Source organism: Camarhynchus parvulus, chromosome 3 (assembly GCF_901933205.1).
Source record: "Camarhynchus parvulus chromosome 3, STF_HiC, whole genome shotgun sequence".
Taxonomy (NCBI): domain Eukaryota; kingdom Metazoa; phylum Chordata; class Aves; order Passeriformes; family Thraupidae; genus Camarhynchus; species Camarhynchus parvulus.
Genome location: NC_044573.1, coordinates 4,628,402 through 4,641,464, shown reverse-complemented (window position 1 = coordinate 4,641,464; position 13,063 = coordinate 4,628,402). Strand labels below are relative to the sequence as shown.

Below are 13,063 nucleotides of genomic sequence, written 5' to 3'. Positions count from 1 at the left end.
GCCGCGGGTGGTGCGCTGGGCGCTGCTGGCCGCCTTCGCCGCCGGGGTGGCCGTGGGCTGGCAGGCGGGCCGGGCGCGCCGCCGCTTCCTGCGCTGGCGGCAGCGATACCTGCAGCGCCGCCTCGCCGCCGCGCAGGAGAAGCTGGAAGCGGCCTGAGCGCCGGCATGGCCTGGCAGCGGGCTCCCGGCGGCTCCTCCGGTGGATTATCCGGCTCCGGTGGGCGCTGCCTGAGCCGCTGGGAAGGGGGGAAGCGCTGCTGGGGAAGGACAGCATCCCTGGGCTGGCAGGGCTGCCGACTGGACAGCATCCGTGGAATAGCGGGAAGGACAGCATCCGTGGAATATCAGGGCTTCTGGGGAACGACATCATCCGTGGAATACCAGTGCTGCTAGAGAGAACATCGTCCGTGGAATAGCAGTGCTTGCCAGAGAGGACAGCATCCATAGAATGGCAGGACTTCTCTTCCTCCCTTCGCAAAGCAAGATCCCAAACTGTGTCAGACTAGCCCAAGAAAGAACCGAGGATATGCAAGCAGCGATCCCAAGCCTGGAATGGACTGCTCAGGGAGGTTTGGAGTCCCCGTCCCTGGAGGTGTCCAAGGAACAACTGGACGTGGCACTCGGTGCTCTGGGCTGGGTGACAAGGTGGGGATCGGTCACGGGTTGCACTCCATGATCTCGGAGGTCTTTCCTAAGCTCAGCGATTCCATGATTCTCGGATTTCCATGTTCCACAAAAGGGTTGTCTGCACTTGTCCAGCTCTAAGCCTGCTGCTCTGCCCTTGCCAGGAAGCGCTGCCAACACAATAAACTCGCAAAAGTCATCGCATGGTGCTCCTAGGTGTTTATTTCTGGAATAAATGTGAAAACGTGCCTTATGGGCACATGTAACAAGTCCCATTATGGGTGTGCATGGGGACAATTAAGTGGTGAAAGAGCTCATGCTTTGGCTGGGTGAATGAACAAGTGAAATAAAGGAGTAAGAATTCCTCCTGGCACTTTGCATAAGGAATTGTGCAGGTAGCTGTAGCAAGTTCCTTCTTCCCATTGCTAGAGAATGCCAGGAGACGGGAGTGCTGGGGGATTCATTGCAGGCTGCTGCTTTTCAGAGGTATTATGGAGTTCTCAGATCTATGGGGGGAAAAATGCACTGCCCAGAGCCCCTTAAGGCTTTGTCTTGATCTTGGACCTCCTTCCCAAACGTAACCATCCTGCCATCAGACTGGGTGTTCTCCAGAGGTGCCTTCCAACGCCACCTTTCTGTGATTCCGTGGCTGGGATCACAAAACGCCACCTCGTTTGTCCCCAGATGAGCCCCGCCGGGGCTGTTGGGGCTGCGAGGGACCTTCCCGATCTCGGGGCTGCCGGGGCGGGCCGCGGAGCGCTCCGGCCCCGCCCCGGGCCCGTCATCCGGCGGCGCCGGGGCTGCCCCGTTGCCCGGTGACCATGTCGGAGCGGCGGGCGCGGGGGCCGCTGCAGCGGGTGCAGCGCCGGAGCCGGGAGCTGCGGGCGCAGGTACCGGGGCCGAACCGGGGCTGGTACCGGGGCTGCACCAGGGATGCACCGGGGCCGGTTCCGGGGTTGTACCAAAGGTTGTACCGGGGCCGGTGGCGGTGCCACAGCGGGTGTCCCGCCCCATACCGGGTGTCTCGTCCCCCCGGCCCTGACCGCCCCGTCCCCTGTTGCAGGTGGAGGCGCTGCGGGCGGAGAGCGCGGCCGCAGCCCCCGGGCAGCGGGAGCCCCTTCGGCTGAGGTGAGGGGATCCCGAACCTCCATCCCGAACCCCCATCCCGAACCCTCATCCCGACTCCCATCCCGATCTCCACCCCTCGATCCCAGCGCCCCGGCGCTGCCCTCACTGTCCCCTCTGGTACCCTCAGCAGTGTTCGCTCCCTCCATGCCTTTTCTCTCCCGATTGTGCAGCTTTCTCCCTGCCCTTCCCGCTCCTGTTGTCCAGGCTGGTTCTTTCCCAGCCCTCTGGGGCTGAGGAGGGTCTGGAGAAGGGAAGGCTGAGATGGGATCTCACCAATCCATATAAATATCTCCAAGGCAGGTGCCAAGGGGATGGTGCCAGGCTCTTTCTGGTGTTCCCAGCAACAGGATGAGGAGCAATGGCCATAAATTAAAACACAAATCCAACGTGAGGGTGGCAGAGAATTGGAAGAGCTGCCCAGGGAGGGTGTGGAGTCTCCCTCCCCTCTCTGGAGAGATCCCAAACCCAGCTGCATGCATTCCTGTGTCACCTGCTCTGGGTGATCCTGTCTGAGCAGTGGGGTTGGACTGGATGAGCTCCAGAGGTCCATCCCAGTCCCACCTATTCTGGGATTCTGGCAAATGCTGCTGTTTGGGCTTGGAACTCTCAACCTGAAGGGACACAAAGCACCTAAAATGACACCTTTCAGTCAGCAGCTGTGGTTTGGGTCAGAATTTTAAGAAAATACCATCTGCCTGTCTTGCTCTCAATGCAGATGTACAGAGCTGAAGGAATTGGTGGAGGAGAATACGAAGGCTCTCCATGCTTTGAAAAAAGTAAGTATGGAGATTAATTTGTGGTTTTCTCCAAAATTCACCATGGAAAGTGTTTAAAGAAAATCAGTGTTCCATTTTAGATGCCTCAGGACAAGAGCAGTGCCCAGCACCGCACAATCCCTGCTTGTCATCTCTCCAATTTATATTTTTATATCCATTTATATCATTTAAAAACTCACTTTAGTGCTTTATTTTGTCCAAGTCCCAGGTGAAAACTTAACAGAGAATTTCACCTTGGCAGAGTGAAAGGGTAAGAACGTTGTCACTAAAGAGGGAGTGACAGCAGCCCAGGAAGGGGAAAACATGTAATGCATGTCTGGAAAACTTAGTTTATAGAGGGACTTTGATTCTTTGAGCCATTTATTGGGGAACTTTGATTCTTTGGGGCATTTGTTGGGTTCTCTGTCAGGCTGACGAGCCTGCGCCGGTGGGGAATTACAGCCAAAGGAAGGAAGAGGAAGAAAAGCTGTTGCTGAGACTCTCCCAGCAGCTGCAGAAACTCCTTCTTGTCTTGGATCAGGATAAGGTGACAAAGAATTATCCAGGGTGAGTAGCTTAAAGATACAAATGCAACTGGTTTTTTAAAGGATGGCTGGAATGGACCTTGAAAAGTCATTATATCACCCCCTTAATTAGCTGAAAAATAACAGAAGGATAAAAGTAGAAATGCTCAGGAGAGAAGCTTGCTGGGATTTTCTCGGGGTGCTGGATATTCTATGGCTGGAATATAAGGTTTGGAGGAGTTTCTTCAGGACAGAGAGCAAAACAGAGGAATGGAAATGCTGTATCTGAATAATGTCCTTGCAAAGGCTTGACAGCATTTCAGGAAGTTTGGTGGGAATGATACTAAAAACCAGTTTGATTTGTTTTGGGTAGGGGTGACGAACACCAGAAAGGCCCTCATGCAGAAGAGGGAAACGAAGAAGAGGAGGAGAGTGAAGATAAAGAAAGTGAGGAGGAAGACACTGAAGAAGAAGAAGATGAGGAGAAGTTGTTGGATGATCCAAATGTTAGAGAATGTGTTGCTGTTGGGAACTTTGATGCCCAGCAGGAAGGGGATCTCACATTTGTGGTAAATATCTCTCTGCAAAGAGTTTTTACTACAGATCACTCTGAGTTAAGCAGTAACCATAATGAAATCCTGTGCTTTTGGGATTCAGCCAAATTGTGGGATTTGGGGAGAAACTGGAGTTAGATCCTTTTCCATTTAAATACTTGCTTGTTTTTTTGTCTCTGTGCCTTCCTCCAATGCCAAAGAAAGGTGAAATCCTGCTCATACATGACAAGAAGGAGGATGGCTGGTGGGTAGCTGAAAATTCCAAGGGGGAGAGAGGCCTCGTTCCCAGGACCTACCTTGCGGTGGGTGTGCTGCAACCTCTGTCCTCATCTCACCTCTGCTCTTTTATATAGATTAATGACCAATAATCAATGATCTGGTCACAATGCCATGTGTTGTTTGGAAATAAAGCCAGTTATTTGGAAATAGCTCCATGTTTTTGTCCATGAGGCTGGAGATATCCATCAAAAGCAGCATTTCTGTGCTTTGTGGAGTTGTGGCAGAGAAGTTTCTTGAATATCAAAGTCAGAATCTTTGTCACTTAAAGGTCAACTCTGAAGACTCCAAGCTGCTGTGGATGGATTTGGGGTTTTAATAATTTATCTGAAATGGGAGTCTATGTAAACAATTTTCTGTATCACAGACAGAAAATCTCTTTTTCTGGACTTACTTAATTTATTCTAAACTTATATTAATATGGGCTGTGGTTGGAGAAGGCATTTTTAAGAACAGAACTGGGAAGAACTCAAGCCTTTTGCCATTTTGAATGTGAATTCCAGGTTCCTAAGGAAGAAGAAGAAGAAAGCCAGGAGGAGTCAGAAGAACACGTAGAAGTGGTGGATGAAACAGCAGATGGAACTGAAATTAAAAAAAGGTAAATGGAATGCCTCAGATATGGTTGTGAAGCTGCTGCTGTTTGGAAACAGAGCAATATTTAGTGGCTAAATTTTTGTTCATGTGAGGATTTACTATAATTCCCTCTATTTTCTTCCAGAACAGATTCCCACTGGAGTGCTGTCCGAGCCATTGTAGAGGTGGGTGCCCCTCTTACAGGGCAGCTTCACCTGCCATGATCTTCATTATTCCGTAGAAAAGCTGTGCCTTTTCCCAAACACTGTGCCTCATATCAAAGACCATTGTTCTTAATTAACATCTGTGTTTTGGGGGTTTTTGGTAGCAAGAAATGCCACAGAAATGCTTCAGAAGAGGTGACTGATACCTCAAGTTTCTGGTTGTAAACAGCTGTAAATCAGGATGAAATTTGCTGTTAAATAGCAGGACCAGTAACATCCTTTGTCCTTTGTTTTTCCTAGAACGACACTGTGGAGGTGCTGACCACCACAGGGGCAGTTCCTGCAGGGTTCCGCCCATCCATGCTGTTCCAGCTCCTGGAGGAAGGTAGGGATCTCACCTGGCAGGATTCTCAGGTCTCTGTGGTGGCTTTCTCACCCTGTCACCAGCCTGTTGGACACCAATCCATACTGCTCAATTTTAATTAATTGGCTAACTGGCTGTATTTGACCCATCAAAAAAAGTATAAAAGGTTTTTTTCCCTTAAATTTTAATTTATCAATGTGAAATCCTGAAAAATTTCCTTATGATTTCAAAGAGTTTCCTCTTTGCAAGTTTCTTCCTATTGACTTCGCAGGAAATGATGATTTTTTAAATTTTATTTTAATCTTCCCTTTTTCTTAAAGGTCTTTTCTAGTCTCTTGATGAAATATATATAAGATATCTCATGTTTTGTTAGTCTTTCTGTTTAAAGCTGTTTAATCTCTTTTTTAAATTAAGTTATTGTGCTTTTGAGATTAAATACTTCAGAACACTCACAAATAGTAGACAGTGCTCATGGCAGATAATTCCATAGTTTTGTGTACTCAAATATTCAAGTGGACATGAATTTTGGGTGTTGTCCTTTTGGGCACAATAAAGATCATTTGAAAAATGAAGAGTTTTTAAATTTACTCTTGTTGTAGGTGAAGAGTTTCGAGCAAGTTACTATTTGCAACCCAAGCTTACTCCATCCCAGCTGGCTTTCAGAGACTTGGTGTGGAACTCTGAGAGAAATACTGTGAGTATTGCTGCTAAGGGCGATACAAACTTTATTTGCCTTCTTTCCTTTTGGCTGGTGATTGTGTCTTAATTTGCACCGTTTCTGGTGCAAATATTTCTTCTGCTGGCACCTTCTGTCTGTCTCTAAAACATCCCTGGGGCAGAGCTAAAGGCTTGTGAAGAAATCCTGCTGCTACTGGGTTGGTGGTTGGGAAAATGACAATGGTCCATAAACACAAGATGAGACCACGTGCAGAGGGGCCTGTAGGTTTAATCCTTCTTCTGCTGTGTTTCAGATCCATCCTAGACCCACCAGAGTGTCCCTGATTGTCACTTTATGCAGCTGCAAGATGATCCCTTTCCCTGGGAGCGGTGTGCGCGTCCTCAGCCGGCACGTCCGGCTCTGCCTCTTCGATGGCAGCCGGGTAAGGAACATGTCTGCTTCCCAAAAAAGGACTGCAGGAGGTTTGGAGCTGCCAGCATCCTTCAGGTTCTGCTTCCTCTCTGTCTCAGAGACACACACACCTTCCAAGCTGCTTAATTTATGCTCAGATGAGTCTGGTTTGAGCCCACTCACCCAGAAGAACAGAACTGAATGATAAAACAGGCCAGACTGCATTGATGGGCATTGGGCATGGCCAGGCAAGCCAAGCTTCCCACCCAAGGTGCTCCACAAGGCACTTGGACCCCTCCCTTTTTCTGCCTTTGGTTTCTCTCCCTCTGCTTTCTTCTCGTGGTAAATCAGGTGCAGCCCCAAGATGCCCCAGAGCAGTGTGAGGTGAGCCAGGGAGCTGCTCCTGACTCAGGGTGACAGTCACACCCTGCCCCTGGGGCTGTGCTGGGTGGCCCTGGGAGGGGCTGGGGTGGGAGCTCCATTTCTCTAATTCCCTAATTTCGGGTCCCCCACCTGCAGTGAGTGTTTCCTGGGCTGATCTGTCTCCTGGGATGGGCCTGGAGCAGCTGGGTCAGGGGCAGGTTCCTCCACATGCCCTCGATCCTCTGTTCTTTTGTGTGTGTGCAGAGCAGCTTTTTGTAAAAACATAACCCTGATTATCCAGCAGTTTTCTTCCAGTTGTCTTGGTTGTTTGCAGTGTTGGATCCATCTGGGATAACCCTGCATTTTCTGAAAGGGGCTTTCCAGAAAAACTGACCTTAGCTTTTTTCCCCACTTCAGGTGCTGAGTAACATTCACACAGTGAGAGCCACGTGGCTGCCTAAAAATCCTCAAACTTGGACCTTTTCTCCAAGGGTAGGTGATACAGCCCCTGGCTGTTTACAGCTTTTTCCTTTTAGTGTCACTAAAGTGTTCCTTGGTGGCACAGCTGTGCTCCATGGAGAGACAATAAGGGGAGCAAGGTTTTGACTGGAATTGGTTCTTTCCTCATTTTTACATGGATTGGGTCTAAGATCTTGTGTTGGAGTGAGGGATGTGCTTGATGAGCTTTAAAGATTTTTTTTATAGGTATATTAATTTTTTTTCCTCCCCTCTCTGTATCAGGTGATGGGCATCTTACCCAGCTTGCTTGATGGTGACTGTTTTGTCAGGTCCAACTCCCTGTCTTCAGACATTGGGATCTTGTTTGAGCTTGGCATCACATACAAGTGCAATGTGAGTGTGGGGAGGTGCAGTGGAAGTCCCTCCAAGGGCAGGTTTATAAAGGGAACCAGCTGGTCCCAGTTAGAGAATATCCCTCATTAGAGAACAGGATTAGAGAATAGGATTACCTGGAAGGAGCCTACAGGAAAGATGGAGAGAGACTTTTCACAAGCTCATGTAGTGATAGGACAAGGGGGAATGACTTCCCACTATCAGAGGGCAGGGATAGATGGGATACTGGGAAGGAATTCTTCTCTGTGAGGGTGGGCAGGCCCTGGCACAGCTGCCCAGAGAAGCTGTGGCTGCCTCTGGATCCCTGGAAGTGTCCAAGGCCAGGTTGGACAGGGCTTGGAGCAACCTGGGATAGTGGGAGATGTCCCTGCCCATGGCAGGGGATGGAACAAGATGATCCTTAAAATCCTTTCCGACCCAAACCATTCTGGGATTTTCTAATGGGAGAATATTCTTAATTAGAGAATAAAAATCCCTCTGACTCATGGACATGAGTGTCCCTGTAGCAACACTGAAATAACTTGTGCCAAAGATCCCATGCCAGGGGATCACAATGGACTAGTTCTCCCCTCACTCCTGCAGTTTTCCATCTCTGTGGTTTATTTCAGACTAATGTCCTGTACAGCTGGAAAACTAAAGTTTTAACTGTTTCAGCAGCATGGACAGTGGTCTCCAGCTCCAGTTTACACAGATAGAGCCTGTCCATCTGGGATATGCTGCTGGAAAGCACAACAGGTAGTAAGACAATAGATGGTAAAGCCAGAAAAACGACCCTCAGAGAAGGCAGATTGTGATTTTTGAACACACAAAGGTGAACGAGGAAAAGGGGATAACTACAAGAGTTTTCATGTGGTTACTGTTATTACTTGTGGTTCAGTCACTCATTCTGGGTCAGCTGCTCAAATAATTTACATTTCTCTTTTTTTCTAGTCAACAGGTGAAAGAGGAGAGCTGAGCTGTGGTTGGGCCTTTCTGAAGCTTTTCACTTCCAGTGGGATTCCTGTTCCTTCCAAGTGAGTTTTTTGCCTTTTCCTACTCTCCCTGTATTTACACACAGATGTATATACATTTGTTTTAGACTGAGAGTAAAACTCATCTTTCATACTTACACACTGCTGGGGCAGGGGCATCCAGCCCAGTCCTTTGGGATTCTGGCTCTTTGCTGCATTATCCCTTTCCCAGGTGAAAATTGGGATACTGCTTCCCAAGACATGGAGTCAGGTGGGAGTTGTTGTGAATTAATCTCTCACTGCTCTTGGAGTGTGAATTACGGTTTATGATTAGTGGGTCCAGTCATCTGAAAGAATATTAAAGTGTGTATATTTTTATTTTATTAAATATAGGAAAACTTTCTGTTTATTGACAGAAATAATTCATTGTAGCTCAACTTTCAAAACTTGGTTTTTGCCAAGTATTGGTAGACATATATATATTGTGTATATGTATTCTGAATTTATCTGGGTTACAGTGCAAAAAAAAATACCCACAGGACACCTCTACTGTTCTAGAAGTCTCTAAATCTCTTCTAAGTCTCATTTTTAAAATATTCTTCTACTATTTCATTAAGGAAGCATGGTATTACAGATTCAATTTCATGCTTGTTTCAGCAGTGACTTACTCTTGGCAGAACTGGGGTTACATTATTCTTTAACAAATTTTAAATATGGAAGATTTTAATTGTTGGTGATTCCTCAAAACCATTGTAGCGAAACAATTGCTAAATTCCATGCAAGAAAAATACTTGGGCTATGGAAAAGAAACAATATTGTTAATGGCTTTTAAAATAATTGACCTCCCAGCACAATTAAATTCCAAAAATAGTTGAATTCCCAATATCATATGGGCTTCAAATTTATCTTTATTGGCAGGATGCATGAGCTGGTCCTGAGTGGTGGAACTCCCTATGAGAGAGGCGTTGAGGTTGACCCATCAATATCGAGGAGAGGTGTGGTTTCTTTTCAATATAACATAAACATAATAATGTGATCAATGCTGCATCTCCTTCACAACAGTCCCCACAGCCTGGTTTGGGTTTGTGTGTTCTATTTTTGCATGCATTTCATTATTTATCTGCTTTTGCCTTGGCTGTGGGGAGCTGGATGTTACCAGGCTTACTAAACTCAAAAGAGTTCTCAACCCACTGAAATGCCCATTTTTGTAATAGAATTGTTACTGTTGTTTCAAACTGGCTGTGTGAATCTGGGCTCTCTCTTCCTGCAGCAGGCTCTGGGGTTTTTCAGCAGTTTATGAGCCTCAGGAAGCAGCCTGTGCTTCTGGTGAAAGTGAAGTCACCGAGTGTGCACTCGAAAGACATCCTGAAGTGAGTCCTTGTGCTTCCATAAAATGAAAAAGTATTCCAGACAGCCTAGAGAAATCTGCAGTGTTTGCAGTGAACACCTCAACTGCTGTCCCTTATTTTCACAACAGTTTTCTCCCTGAAACATTAGTTGGGGGCATGTGCTACATCCATCTCCTGGTGTTTTATCGGCAAATCCTTGGAGATGCCCTCCTGAAGGACAGGACGAGCATGCAAAGCACAGGTGAGCACTGCAGGAAGATCAGGTTCATCCAGGGAATGACTCTTGCCAGCTGTCCCTTTGGTAAGAGATGTTTTTGGCACTCAGGCTAAGTTATCCTCTTTATTTTTAGTTTTTAATTATTATTTACTTGCTGACAGTAGGGAGAGACAGAAGTTGGAGAATTCTGAATTTAGAACTCAATGTCTTGCCCTGATTATTCAACAGAACTAATGATAGTTCATAGCCTTCTCCATTTTAAAACCAACTTGAAATAAGGAAAATTTACATTTCTGACCTGTACTACATATGAATTTATATAGGTGAGAACTGCCACACTTACCTGGTTTGATCTGCATAGTTTAGGACAGTAGATCAGGCTGATGACCTCTCCTGGAGTTAAATTGCATCCCTTTGGATTCAGACTTCATGTGAAGCCATTGCAAGGCTTTATTCCAGGAGTTGTTCTGGTAGCTGAGCAACTAAAGAAGATTCTATTATTTCAAAATCCACCAACACTTTAGGAATAGACAACTGAAAATGCCTGTTCTCCTTCCCAGAAGTCATCAGTCCTGGCTGTCTTCCCCGAAATGTTTGGGCATTAGTAAATGCTTCATGTTTACCAAACTTACCATCAGCTTCAAGGTGAAGGAACAAGTGTACATTCAATATTTGAAATCACATGATAAAGAAAACACCTTAGCCAAAATCCTGCTCTCTGTCACTTGGAATCTTATCCACAGTCTCATTAATTAAAATAATCACCGGAGCAGCGTGAGTTCTCATGGAAATGACCCAAAAAGCACCAGGACACCTGTGCAGTGGGATGTGTGCTCCATTGGAAAAATTCACTGTGCACTTGGTCCTTGGTTCTCCTAAAATGCCACACCAGGCTGAGGTAGAACCCAAGTGTGTTTATCCATAACATCCAAACTAAGCAGCACAATTGCAGCTGTGTGTAAAAAAGGCAGGTGCAGAAATGAGGGAAAACACCTCTGACAGGTAAATCAGGAAGGGTTCATGTTTGTTGGCATTCCCAATAAAGAGCACTGGGGTTTGTGTGTCCCCTCTCCTGGTTTAACTGTCTCAGCCACTGAGAATTGGCTGCAGTCAGAACAGTTTTTAGGGAGTTCTACTTTCCCTGCTGTGGAGAACTGTCACAGCTCATTTTCCCTTTGGAATAATCTGACAGGAGGGGATGTGCTGGATACCTGGATGTGCCAATACTTTGAAAACTGATTCTTCCTTAGCCTTGAATGTGTTTGTTTTCTGTTTCAGACTTAATCTGTAATCCTGTGCTAGCAACTTTCCCTCAACTCCTGGATCAGCCAGACCTGATGGATGCACTTCGGGTATGTTACCTTGTTAGGATTTCCAGGCTAAATTTGAGCGCTTTTTTTCCTGTCCTCGGAGAAGACAAAGTTCTCCAGCCTTGCTCTGATTTTTCATTTCATTTTAGAGTGCCTGGGCAGAGAAAGAAAGAACATTGAAGAGAATTGAGAAGGTAACAAACCACAGGTTTTTCTTTCCAAATATTCAGAGTAATTCCAACTAGCTGCTCCCTGCCAGTGCAATTGCTGCTTAGCTTTTCCTCTCACCATACATCTGTTTAGAAAGTAGAGATATGTAAATGTAGTTTTTAACATTTCTCACCCAGATATGTAACAGTAAACCAGGAGCAAGAGGAAAATTAAATTGACTTGTAACTTTGTATTCCAGTGTTGTTAGGGGGGAACCTGTTATAGGTTGGTACCCAGAGTGGCTCCCTGTCAAGATGTGCTTCCAACAGTCATGGATACAAAAAGGGTCTGTGTATGCCCACAAAATCATCTTCCCTCCTCCAAACTCTGAGCTTCAGTCCTCCCACAATCTGCCTGGGAAAAGGCTCCCTAAATTCCTGAGATGTCCCTACCCCAGACAGCTGTAATCCCATGTTTTGGCACAAAGACAGCTGGAGAATTTACCTGGTTGTCCCTGGGCTCACCCAGACCTTGTCCAACATCCTGTCCCCTGGACAGAGAGCAGCTGCAGGAACTGAATGAGAAAGCCACTGGCTCTGAATGCTGGATTTCCTGGAAGCAGCAGTGGGATATTTCATTCCTGTGCATGCTCCTGAATTGATGCACGAGGAGGGCTCCCTGTTTACGCAGAACAAACACCCGCTGAGTCAGAGCAGCTTTGTCAGGGCCATTCATCCAAAAGGAGAGCAGATCTACTCACGGAATTGGCAACTCCCTGGGATCCCAGAACCATCCAGTTCTACCTGACTGGCATGTGCCACTCCCAGGGGAGGATTGCTGAATGCTCACCCCTGGGTGGTTCCGTGAGGCTGAGCTGTGAAACGCTCCCTGCCAGGCACAGCGCTCCTGGGGCTGGGACACTCTGGACTTGGATCTTTCCCATGTGTTTGATAATTGACCAGGCTGATCCTTTGTCTGTGGGTTTTCCAAGCTGATGTTCACAGGGGAGCACAGAGGTCACACCATGCACAAAGAGTGGGACAGCAGTGCCCGGGGGCAGCATCAGCTCTGGCTCCAAGGAGTGGGATCAGAGCCATGCTCTGCCTAGGACAGCAGGGAGATAACAGGAATTTGGGTTTCCAGGGCAGGGAGGATGTGGCACTGCTTTTAAGAAATATAAATACCCCAGAGCAAAGGGGTCTCAGTGCCTGTAGTTTGTGGGAAGGCTGGCAGAGTGTGGATATGCTGGAGGCTTATCTGAGATAACAGATGTATGTTTAGGAAGATCAGATCTCTTCCCATTGTTTTCCTGGAAACTGAGAGTGAGTTGTTTGGGGTTTTTTCCCATGTACAATACTTTGGAAAGTGTTTGGCAACACCACGTGTTTGCACTGAGGTGTTTTCGCCACTCTTCTCTGCAGAGAGATCAAGAATTCCTGAAGTCTGCGTTTGTCCTGGTGTACCACGACTCTGTGTTCCCTCTGCTCTGCTCCACGTTCCTCCCCAGCTACACATGGGCTGAGGAGGAGGTGGAATTGTCTCGCTGGAAGGTGATCCATGACTTCCTGAAGAGGAGCCAGGAGAAGGACGGTGCCCTGGAGTACCTGCTGTCATCAGAAAACACCCACAGAGCCTTTGACATCTCAGAGCTGGCCTATGATTTCTTAGGAGAAGTGAGAGAAAACAATCCTGGAGAATGAACAATTCAGGCTCTCTAAGGATGTGGTAACAATAAAATTAAATTCTTACCAAAGAGATTGTGCAGGAGCTGAATTGTAATGGATATTTTAGCACAATTAAGATTTTGAGAGAGATTAAAATTATTTTATCTGTTTATCTAC

The 13,063-nt window shown here is 46.9% G+C and overlaps 1 protein-coding gene across 2 annotated transcripts; it reads left to right on the top strand.

The window, feature by feature from the left end:
* Positions 1-162: 162 nt before the first annotated feature.
* Positions 163-13,008, top strand: NPHP1 (nephrocystin 1). Of its 2 annotated transcripts, none has more exons than XM_030945225.1 (20): positions 163-645; positions 1,688-1,752; positions 2,468-2,528; positions 2,938-3,074; positions 3,405-3,600; positions 3,786-3,887; positions 4,365-4,459; positions 4,580-4,619; positions 4,899-4,983; positions 5,562-5,656; positions 5,934-6,062; positions 6,812-6,886; positions 7,136-7,246; positions 8,177-8,259; positions 9,115-9,191; positions 9,467-9,566; positions 9,674-9,786; positions 11,041-11,114; positions 11,222-11,266; positions 12,644-13,008. In XM_030945225.1, the coding sequence occupies exons 1-20, from the start codon at positions 553-555 to the stop codon at positions 12,920-12,922; spliced, it is 2,055 nt and encodes a 684-aa protein (XP_030801085.1). In that variant the 5' UTR covers positions 163-552; the 3' UTR covers positions 12,923-13,008. The 2 variants fall into 2 exon arrangements, with proteins under 2 accessions (XP_030801085.1, XP_030801086.1); XM_030945226.1 differs by lacking the exon at positions 163-645 and adding an exon at positions 1,446-1,514.
* The last annotated feature ends 55 nt before the right edge of the window (positions 13,009-13,063 follow it).

What these genes read in the sequence shown, in the direction of transcription:
- NPHP1 (XM_030945225.1), top strand. Translation starts at nt 553, where the DNA reads ATGGACTGCTCAGGGAGGTTTGGAGTCCCCGTCCCTGGAGGTGTCCAA. An exon ending in GTTCCAGCTCCTGGAGGAAG is followed by an intron (nt 4,984 to 5,561) that starts GTAGGGATCTCA and finishes CTCTTGTTGTAG; the next exon opens with GTGAAGAGTTTCGAGCAAGT. An exon ending in GGGATTCCTGTTCCTTCCAA is followed by an intron (nt 8,260 to 9,114) that starts GTGAGTTTTTTG and finishes CTTTATTGGCAG; the next exon opens with GATGCATGAGCTGGTCCTGA.